Source organism: Ahaetulla prasina, chromosome 3 (assembly GCF_028640845.1).
Source record: "Ahaetulla prasina isolate Xishuangbanna chromosome 3, ASM2864084v1, whole genome shotgun sequence".
Lineage (NCBI taxonomy): Eukaryota > Metazoa > Chordata > Lepidosauria > Squamata > Colubridae > Ahaetulla > Ahaetulla prasina.
Genome location: NC_080541.1, coordinates 57083810 through 57095492, shown reverse-complemented (window position 1 = coordinate 57095492; position 11683 = coordinate 57083810). Strand labels below are relative to the sequence as shown.

General features: G+C 34.8%; 1 protein-coding gene across 1 annotated transcript in view; it reads right to left on the bottom strand.

The window, feature by feature from the left end:
- NPC1 (NPC intracellular cholesterol transporter 1) overlaps positions 1 to 11683 on the bottom strand; it is a 45795-nt gene that overhangs the window by 2523 nt on the left and 31589 nt on the right. Inside the window, exons 15-24 of the mRNA XM_058178451.1 lie at positions 10860 to 10987; positions 10634 to 10774; positions 10128 to 10217; positions 9494 to 9681; positions 8104 to 8219; positions 7862 to 7991; positions 4402 to 4602; positions 2803 to 3034; positions 1298 to 1411; positions 301 to 463 (exon numbers count right to left, since the gene is read on the bottom strand). Of these exons, the coding sequence (XP_058034434.1) occupies positions 301 to 463; positions 1298 to 1411; positions 2803 to 3034; positions 4402 to 4602; positions 7862 to 7991; positions 8104 to 8219; positions 9494 to 9681; positions 10128 to 10217; positions 10634 to 10774; positions 10860 to 10987 (1503 nt within the window). The remainder of the gene's footprint in view (positions 1 to 300; positions 464 to 1297; positions 1412 to 2802; positions 3035 to 4401; positions 4603 to 7861; positions 7992 to 8103; positions 8220 to 9493; positions 9682 to 10127; positions 10218 to 10633; positions 10775 to 10859; positions 10988 to 11683) is intronic.

Here is an 11683-nt window from a genome sequence, read left to right as displayed (position 1 = left end):
TAATAAATTTGTTAATTCAGACATATTTCAAAAAATGCTATACTAGTGATTTTTTGGTATGCCACTGTGGCATGACAATCACCCCCCCCCCAAAAAAAACAAAAAATCCCAGTATATATTAGGCCTTAACATGAGAAAATTTTTGTTTCTGTCTCATTAGGAATAGTGGGTGTGCACATGCCCAACTGATCTATTTTGCTAAACTAGTTTATTATGTTAAATAAAGATATCACAATGTTAAATGTGGCCTCTATGGCAAATAGGTCACTATATCTGAAGCAAATTCCAATTTTGTCTTACCTATGTAGCTAAGTAGGACAGGAAGAAATATTAGACCATGGGTTGCTCCAAGTAGCACCATGGCTAAATACATCCTGAAGTAGAAGATCTGGAAAATCTGAGATTTGGAAAAAGCAAGCACCACTATTCCTCCAAATTTTGTGAGGGTAATACCACTGAAAACCTATTGAAATAAAAAAAAAAGTAACAAATCTAGCAAAACTCATTGTCCTGTTATAGTCAACGTACCCATTTTCCAACAGGTCAGAATTATTTTATTTTTACATTATTTTTTATTATCAGCAAAAATAAATATATAATAAACATTATCAATAGCAGAAAATTATCAGCATCCTGTCTCATGCATGGTTAACAAACAAGCTTCTACTTTCCTCTTTATCAACTTGTCAGGTTGGTGAGAACCAGTTCATTGGTATACACCAATGAGAGGAGCTCATTGTGTTCTTCCTTTTCCCAGTGTTCCTACTCTAGATGACTGTACTATAACAAAAATGGTGATCTGCAAAGGGATGGCTATTTTTAAGCAGGGGACCTCATCTCCCCTCTCTCCACTGCAATCTTACCAAGGTTCAGTAGTAAAAGAGGACACAAGCAATGGAATGGTATATGCCAGGGCTGTCAAACTCCTGCCCTGTGGGCCGGATGCATCATGTGCTGGCCACGCCCGGTTTAGTGAAGGGGGGGAAAAGTCCTGATACGTCACGTGATGCCGCCATGGCGCAGTTTGACACCCCTGGTATATGCATATGAAATGTGCATATGCACACTCCGTCCTTGATCTATAGTCCTTAGGGTTAAAATGGTTATCTACCCCAAGCTTTTAGCTATTATTACAACTACAGGAAGATATGAACTTTGTCATCACATAGATGCACAGTGTAGACTGCATTTGTATGCTGACCCATTGGTTGCATACAGGCCATGAGCTGTTAAGACAATTGGGCCCAATTCCTGTGCCTTCTATTGCCTGACAAACAGTATACAAAATGCTACTTACACAGCTCCCCATTTGGGATAGTGCTTCCTCAGCACGCTCTACTCTTGTTGCTTTTGTACTAATTGTGAATGCTCTTGTCACATGGCTACAAAACTCAACAGAGATGCCGCAACTCTGCAAAGGAAATAACTTGGATATTAGGATATTATACTGTTTTATAAAGCATAAGGCATTCGAATAAATGGCAAATACTAATAGAATCTTGTTAGACCATATATGCAAAATAACACGAAGCAGGAATGTGAATCTGCTTTAACACATTAAATGAAGTAATAAATGTAGCAAGTCAGATTATATACCAGATGCCTTTTTATCCATTTATAGATGTCTATCAGCAGATAAGCATTTGTAGAAAAATTCATAGCTCAGAAGTTATCAAGATATGAAGACTGCTTTTAAAATATCACAGTAGTTACAGTGGCTATAAAAAATGTAGACACTGCTATTAAAAGGCCAGTTTTTTGAGATGTAAGTGAAGTGATTTAGCTTGGTTTGATTTTTTCTTTCTTCTTCCTCTTCCTCTTTTACCACTTTGGATGTTGAGGGAGGTCTGATTTTTTACATTTCAATAAACTGGCATTTTAACAGAGATACTAGATTTTTTATAATTGTATAATTGAATATTGTTTTACCTCTAAATACAGGTAGACCTCAACTTATGACTACAATTGAGCCCAAAATTTCTGTTGTTAAATGAGACATTTATTATGGGGACGCTACAAAGGTGGTAACTGACAAATGGTCATAAGTCACTTTTTTCAGTGCTGCTATAATTTTGAACAGTCACTAAATGAACGGTTGTAAGTCAAGGACTACCTGTATTAGACCAATTATTCTAAGCATAGCACATATTAAGTCAACTATGAAGCAGTCACAAAGATGCATTATTGGTGAAGAGACAAATCTTGATTCCCAAAAGTTAAATCTTGATTCCCAAAAGTTAAAAACCCTTAAAAAGTGTTACTGGGAAAGTGAACATTTTCTGTGATTAAGGCTTGGAAGATATCAAAATACGACTGGTAGGCAGGAAACCATAGAGTAAAATGGGAAAAAGGCAATTCTGTCATTTTTTTTCTTTTTAAATTTTCAATACCAAATAGGTAAAGATGTCCAAAAGCAGTAAATATTTTCCAGGTTTAATTTCAAAACAACGTACAGAATTGATAATTTTTATTTCATACAATTTTTTGTTGGGACATTGGTAATAGAGGCAGCTGTGCACAGCATTATCTGGCTAAATCATCTGGCTGAGAATGGATACCAAGTCTAAGACAAATCTTGTCATTGTATTCTAAAAAACCAAGATTTTCATAGAGATCTAAATAATAGAAACAAAAAGGGCAACACTTCCTTTCTACAAGGAATGATGTGTGTCAAGCACAGCATGTATTCTTTCAAGCATTTAAATCCATCTTTAAGGCTATAAATTGTACAAAATCTGAGCTGCATTTGTTTTGCACCAAAGCTTTTTAAATAGAATAGAATTAAAGTGTAGGTAAACTTACCATTACAAGGTTTACTAAGGAAACTGCATTTAAGCTGATACCCCAGAGCCACATCACTCCAAACATGTTGACCAGTATCATAGCAATAGTGAAGGAAACAATAACGGCAGCCCATATTTCAAAACCAAGCAGCACCATAGTCACTATGAATATTGATCCAAGGGAAACGCCAAGATTAAAGATGGTGTCATCCACAATTGTTAAATATTGTTCATAAAAAACATAGAACAAGCTATGAAGAGAAAGATAAGTAAAGTTAACAAATCTACAAACCACAGCTTTCAACTTAGCATCTTCTAAAAAAGTCACTTTCCACTTTTCAAAAATTGAAGACAAGAATGAAAGAATTAATAAATTTGTCCAGCCCTAATCACAATGTTCTATTCCAATTTTCTAAACCTAAAGATAGGCTTCTGTAATACAAACATGCATTTGAAATTTAACTTTATTTTTTAAAAAAGAGCAAAGGGCACAAAGTACCACTGTCCTGATATTTGTAGCTAAACACATACCCATTTATCGTTATGAGAACTTGGTGTAATAAAGGTACCAAGCTAGAAAACAGGAGACTGAGTTCTGGTCCTGCCTAAGGTGGAAAACCAGCTAAGTGACTTTTAGAAATTGATTATGATGATTACATGCCATCAAGTCATTGTTGACTCCTAACAGCCACATAGATTTTCTCCATAAAGGCTCTTCCAAATCATATTCATTGTTGCTATAGCTTAGTTTATCTACCTTACTGCTGGCTGTCCTTTTCCCTTTTTCAGCCTAGCTTTCTCCAGATTAAAATTATTTAATGCCTGCTGATGATGGCAATAAAAACAACAATTTTGCTTTTTTTTTTCTTGATCATTTTTGGTGTTTTTCCACTAAAAGAGCACCAAAAATGATGTCTCTTCACCATTAATGGCAAAAATAATTTTATTATTTTGGGAGGAAAGACAAATACTAAAAATTACATACTTTATTTACAGATTAAAGATTGATTGACAAAAACTGGGTAGTTTTAAGATTTTTTTTTCTTTTTTTATTCTAGATTTAGGAACCGAAGCCACAAAACTTCAGTCAATCAAACATTTAGGAATTAATCAGAGCAATGTGGAACACTTTGAATATAATTCTAAATTAGTATTATTGCTTTAATTATTTGCAAACTGTTCTATCTCTGCACAGACTTATTGATACTTTCCTGTTTAAAAACAAAACAAAAATTGCACAGAAAAAATATCAGAACCCTATTGCTATCATTTCATAATAATCAAAATTTGCAGTAGCTTTCAAGTGACCTTGGAGAATCATGCACAGAGAGCAAAAAAGAAAAGGAAAAAAATGGTGGTCCAGAACAAACAAGTAAAAAGGGCCAGAACAAAATTTAATTTTGATTAAATGAAATTTATTAGCTATTATAACTATTTATTATAATTTATTCCCATGTATTTAAAAATTTTCCCCTTTACAATTTAATGGCAACTTCTGAAGAAGCTCCGGGTACCATTCAAGGATTGGATTCTAGTGGCATGTATTGTATAATCTAATTCTAATTCTTAGCGAGGAAGTTGTGTGAAAATTTTCTGCCCATAAAGGAATTAACTGTACCTGTAAGGAAAAACTTCAGCATTTTTTACTTTGTGGACCATGGCTTCAGTAATATTGTTTGCTATAATCCGTGCTTTTTTCAATGCATCAATAAAGTCTGCTGAGGTGTTCAGCACCGTATGGTAAGTCATGAAGTAAGTGGCTCCAATTTCAGAAGAGTTGTGTATAAAGTTAACTGCAGAACTATATGCAGCATGTCCTCTGAAAAAAGAGAGTACAATTGGCATACATCAAAAAAGCTGCTGACTTCTTTCAAATCAACCGACTAACAGGCATTTCAATTTGCATCTATTATTAGGAGATGCTACAGATCAATACTTGCTAAAAGTACACAACACAAAGCAATAGAACCATGATTTGCAGCATGGATGTATTCAAGGAATAAAATATTTTGACAATGAAGTAAATATAATTTACTGGTAAATATAATTTCAAGAAGTCAGGAGTTAAAGAGTATACTGTACTATACAAGCATAGTATACTGTTTCTTACTTTAAGAAACTGACAATATTAAATTTGGTAGCCCAGAGGTCCATTGGGAATACCAGGCACATTTAGAATATTAAGAAAATGAGGTTGGGAAAAACACAGTTCACATGCAGCATCTTATTTGCCATTGAGTAGACTTGGATAAATTTTAGGACTAATTTTTGAATGGATCAAGAAGGCTTATACAGGTAGGATACTATTGCATCTCTTTAAAAAAAATCACTCTCCAAAGAAATCATGGTAATTTTTCTTATATTTAACATAACATAACATAACATCAGAGTTGGAAGGGACCTTGGAGGCCTTCTAGTCCAACCCCCTGCCCAGGCAGGAAACCCTACACCATCTCAGTCAGATGGTTATCCAACATTTTCTTAAAAATTTCCAGTGTTGGAGCATTCACAACTTCTGAAGGCAAGTCGTTCCACTTATTAATTGTTCTAACTGTCAGGAAATTTCTCCTTAGTTCTAAGTTGCTTCTTTCTTTGACCAGTTTCCACCCATTGCTTCTTGTTCTACCCTCAGGTGCTTTGGTGAACAGCCTGACTCCCTCTTCTTTGTGGCAGCCCCTAAGATATTGGAACACAGCTATCATGTCTCCCCTAGTCCTTCTTTTTATTAAACTAGACATACCCAGTTCCTGCAACCGTTCTTCATATGTTTTATCCTCCAGTCCCCTAATCATCTTTGTTGCTCTTCTCTGCACTCTTTCTAGAGTCTCAACATCTTTTTTACATCGTGGCGACCAAAACTGGATGCAATATTCCAAGTGTGGCCTTACCAAGGCATTATAAAGTGGCACTAACACTTCACGTGATCTTGATTCTATCCCTCTGTTTATGCATCCCAGAACTGTGTTGGCTTTTTTAACAGCTGCTGCACACTGCTGGCTCATATCTAAATGGTTGGCTCATATCTAAATTTGTAGGTTTTAAGGTGCATAATGGCTCTGGAATAAAATTAGGGCTGAAAAGGCTCCATGGATTCAGTGATAAGACTAGCCACCATTCCAGGCAAGATGCAAGTTGCAGTACAGGCAGCCATGCTCTTTTCAAATTCCATTTACTTTTACCTTTTAATGGACAAATACTCTTGAGCATATCTGCAAATGAACTATTGGATTATGAAGATCCACTATTTTTAACTTTCTAAGGCCTAAATGCCTTAGACTGGATCTTTGCCCATAGCACAATTTTCCAATTTTTAAAATGAGAGATACTACAGGGTACAGGAAGATACACTAAAGTTTCAGTTTATACTACTAGATCAAAGAAAAATATAAAACCATATAGTATATGTTTTACAGAATATTTTAAGGTGGCCAAGCCACTCAATTTTACCCCTTCAGTTTAATACCATTACAAAAACAACTGCAAAATCCACCTAACATTAACCTAGTTAATGTTTAATTCACTTGCCTTTCTGAATATTATGGGACTACATATGAAATAGTTAGATAAAATCATAATAGATTTCATGCATCCTGACTTACTGTTTATGTATTCTAATTTTTTTCCCAGATATTGAAAAATATAGTCTATAGTTTCTTAGACCATACTTTTTTGAAGATAGGACCATTTGTCCTAAAGCTTCAACTGTAGCATTTTCTCTGTTCTGATCTCTACATTGTTTCAGGCAATTTATATTGTTTTGACCAAACCATTAACTATTTCATTTGGTACCACAAGATAAATTAATCTGATCCTGGAGATTTCACCCAATACAAGAACAGTGTATAATCCTTGACTATGTTGTTATGAAGCTTAAAGTGTAATACTGTTCCTATGCATTTCACTTTACAATTACAGTGAATATTCTCAGAGAAAAATAAAAATGGCTAGCTTTGCCCTTTCTTTTTACTTGTATTTTCCCTTCTTCACAGTCAGCAACAATGCTGATTCTTTTTATTTTGAATATATCCAAGGAGCTCTTTTGCTGTTATTTGAAATGATAAAAGAGTTTCAGCTTACTCGGAGTTTTAGATTTTCTGATGTAAGCATTCAAATCTAGCCTACCTATATGTATTGTTTCTGGGTTTTTCAACTCACAATATAGGTCTATTTATTCACTAAACTTTTAGTATGGCTGCATTGACATCTGCTGTTTTCTAGAATTGTATGCAAAATTACTGTTTCCTTTCTTAGAAACTCCCACAAATGTTGAACCCCTTTTCCCACTAGCTTCTCTTGCTATTAAAGCCCACTAACCATTTTCATTTTAAGTTTAAAGTACAAATTTGAACATAAATAACAGACCATAAATAACTTCATTATTAACTACTTCATGCCGTTTTGAAACTTCTTGATTTATTTTAACAGAACAGCAGACTAACAGAGTTGAAAGGGACCTTGGAGATTTTCTAGTCTAACCCCCCTGCTCAGCTAGGAAATCCTATAATTCAGACAAACGGTTATCCAATCTCTTTTTAAAAACCTCCAGTGTTGGAGCACACACAGCTTCTGAAGGCATTCCATTCCATTGATTAATTGTTCTGTCAGAAAATTTCTCCTTAGTTCTAGGTTGGTTCTCTCCTTGATTAGTTTCCATCCACTGCTTCTTATCCTGCCTTCAGACATTTTGGAGAATAAGTTTACCCCCTCTTTTTTGTGACAGCACCTTAAATATTGGAATACTGCTATCATATCACTCCTAGTCATGTCACCTCTTTTGGAAAGTAATATTTGAACTGGTTGGGAGTAATCACCTCCACAACTATTATTAGCATACAGGTGTATTTATCTTCCTTTTCAATTGCTTTGATTCCTTCTACATGGAAGTTATATCCTTCAATTGCTGTGTTTCAATTATGGCAATAATTATGCTAAAATTACATTATATTTATTAAGCGATATTTGCCTACCCAAATATAAAATTAAAGTTCAGCTTTATTTTGCACTTCTTACGCTGTGAGCATTATTATACAGACAAAGAAAGCCAGGTATTTTATGACTCAATGTCCTTCCAAACATACCCCTTGCCACATTTCGGATTAGGATTATCTGAGAGGAACATAGGGAGAAATTTCATGAAGTCTTCACCCTCAGGTCTCTGTTTTCCTTCTTTAGTCATTGGCCGGCAGCGCACACATGTTGAATTGACAACTGTATAAATGTTATTGGAAAATATTCATAAAATTAACATTTGTCTTCATTCATATAAAACTGATTTGCTTCAGAATCAATTAATTCATTAAGCTTTGCAATTCAGATGTACCTGAAGCATTGCAGAATGCTCCAGTGGTGTTATACATTCTGCAACAGGAAGATTGTGGTTTGATCCAGTCAAAGTAGTCATCAATCCAGGAAGAAGGTGCATAGCCAATTCTTGTACTAAATATAAAAATGGTACCATCATTTGTCAAACATTTTCATGTACATTCTATACAAACTGCATTTAAATAAAAATACATCCAATGCAGATACCATTAGTTTTAAAAAATAAACAGACAGTCCTTGAATTACAACAGGTTGTTTATTGACAGTTCAAATTTACAATGGCACTGGAAAAAGTGACTTATGACTGTTTTTCAAAAGTGACTTACCACCATTGCAGCATCCCCATGGTCATGTGATCAAAATTCAGATGCTGTGCAGCTGGTTCATATTTATGAGCATTGCTGTGTCCCGGGGTCATGTGATCCCCTTTTGTGAACTTCTGACATGCAAAGTCAATGGGGAAGCCAGATTCACTTAACAACCATGTTATTAAACAACTGCAGTGATTCACTTAACAACTGTGACAAAAAGTTCATAAAATGGGGCAAAATTCACTTAACAAATGCCACATTTGTTAAGTGAATCACTGCAACTATTAAATTAGTAACAAAGTTGTTAAGTGAATCTGGCTTCCCCATTGATTTTGCTTGTCAGAAGATTGCAAAATATGACCACATGACTGCAGGACACTGCAGCCATCATATATATATGAACCAGATGTCAAGTAACTAAATGTAAATTATGTGACCATGGGGATGCTGCAACAGTCGTAAGTGTGAAAAATGGTCACTTTTTTCAGTGGCACTTAACTTCAAACTTCGAAGAGTCACTAAACGAACTGCTCTAAGTTGAGGTCTACCTGAATTAGAAGCCTTTGAATTGACAAGCTTGAAAACACCAGACAGGTTTCCTTCAATTCTTACTGAAAGAAGTTTTAAATAAAAGTTCAAGGATTGATGAAAGGAGAATGAAATTTGACTTACTAATACAGAATGAAGCAAAATATTTTAATACTGAACATACTATTTTGGAACAATGGACCCAGAAATTAATTTTAAGAGTGGCTGCCTCTATAGACAGACTGTGTGTTTAAAAGTTGCTGTGGAAGAGGAACAGGTTTCATTGGTCAAGACTGACACTGATTTGAAAATGGATTTAAATATGATAGGCTACAAGAATGATATGGAAAATGATACTACATTGAACATAATAATAATAATTCAAAAGGAAATAATAATAAATCAAGAGTGTGACCTGGATAATTTTCCTATATTGGATTTACACAAGAGGCTGGTTAATCATGAGTCTAAATAAAAGTTTGTTCCTATTCTAACAGAACATTATTTGCAGGAGAAAATCTTTAAGGAAAAAGGAAAATGAATACCTACTAGCTGCTAATCTCTGCTGCATCAAACACTTGCTGTACCAGAGAATTATTGTCACATCCCATTCCTCCACAGACCATATTTTGTCCATCTGGCGTTGTATAATTATGCCCTTTCAACACAAAATATACTGGAGGACCTGCATGCAGATATTTGCCAAGATCGTTGAAGTAGGTTATCAGATAGGAATCCTTATTTTAAAAGAGAGAGAACACAAAGAATAGGAGAATAAAGTAAGGAAATATCTCCACAATCTTGGTGGCACAGTGGTTAGAATGCAGAACTGCAGGCTCCCTCTGCTGACTGCCAGCAGTTCAGCAGTTCGATTCTCACCAGCTCAAAGTTGACTCAGCCTTCCATCCTTCCGAGGTGGGTAAAATGAGGACCCAGATTGTTGAGGGGCAATATACTGACTCTGTAAACCACTTAGAGAGGGCTGTAAAGCACTGTGAAGTGGTATATAAGTCTAAGGGCTATTGCTATCTCTCTCCCCCCCGTCTCTGTCTCCCTCACCCTCCCTCCCTCCTCTAATCTATTTCTTATATGCACAAATAGGGAGCTGTCATTCTCAGGAATTTTTTAGTAGTTCCTAAAAAAAGAAAGAAAGAGTAGCGGCACAAGCAGTTGAAAAACTTACGTCAGGCATTGATAATCTCTGGTCCAGGCCAATCTCAACTTTGTTGACAACTGCTATGCTGAATGATAACACACCCACAAATATGGATATCTGAAATACAGTAAAATCATCTTTGTCTCAAAAATAGCATTTATCTAAAACCTGTTCAAGATTTGGTTTACATATTTGAAATCTATAGAGTAAATCAGTGCTGCTAGAAATTTTACTGTAGCTCTTCCATTTAAACATTAAAGTAGCGTCATGGTACACTAGCAATAGGGTGGAAGAAATATTTAACATGTTCCTGTTACAGTGTAAATGTAAGTAAAATTAACATTAATCTGTTCAGACTATGAAACTGATTTTTACTATTCTGAAAATCAGCCAAAGAAGAACACAAATATGCATAAAATTAAATATATTTGTACCATTTTAAAAAAACTCATGATTGCATTTAGATTATTATCTAGAGTTTAGATATTTTAAATCAAAAGAAGCTTTAGCTAAAACAATGAGGGTGTACGTACAATAATTGGTCTCATCCAATCTTTAAGAAGAAACGGAGAATAAATGTTTTTGAAAAACTGAAACAACATGCTTTTAGAGTGATGGAAACTACTGATTTCTTCACGACTTTTGATACAGCACAGGACATCACATCGATTACTCTGGAATATAAAATGCCAAAATGAATGTGCTGCTAAAATAATGCTGATCCAAAACAAATATGAAGAGAGTTTATAACGAACTTACCTCTTGGCGCTTAACATCCAAGCCCAAGAGACTTACAAAGCAAGTAATCTGCAGAAGGAAATCAATAAGGACAGCCACAGCAGCAAAGAGGGAGAATGAACGAACTGCAGGCATGGTAGACAAGCTCCCTAAAAGAGAAAAATAAATAGATGTACGTCATACTAACTCAATACAAAAGAATATATTCAAACATTTATATACCTCTTCTCATAAAATACCATGAAGCGATTTGCCAACCCGATTTTTTAAAAAGTTAACTAATGTAAAACACTGTCATTAAAAAGTAAAGAAAATACTAACCAGTACATTTCTACAATTCATGAGATGGTGAAAAAAATGGCGGGTGGTGGGTGGGTTTGCATGTGCCTAAGCAATATACCAAGATAATAGGCAATACTTCTATAAAAGCATTCCAAAGAGTAGGCATTACCATTGTGATTTTTTGCCAAATTCTGGTTTCCTATGAAGATACTTTGCCAAGACTGCCATACAACGACCTCAGAAAATGTTTCACTATATAGCAATATGCTTAAGGGCTCTGTCTCAATACTCAGCATTTAACTGAACAGATGTTTTAAATTCAGAAATAACTTGCAGAAGTGAAGTCAATTCTATGATTTCATTCCATAATATATCCCTTTTTGCAGCTTTATAAGATATATTTGGTGAAAAGTAAAAATATGGGTAGTATTCTGCAGATCTGTATTAAAATAATGTTTCCACACTGTATCAAGAATTTGGCAGTTTATATTTCACCAGTTTTGGCATTCTACTGAAATGTATTTTACTTGTTCCTTTTAAAACACCTCTATTCACTTCACTTG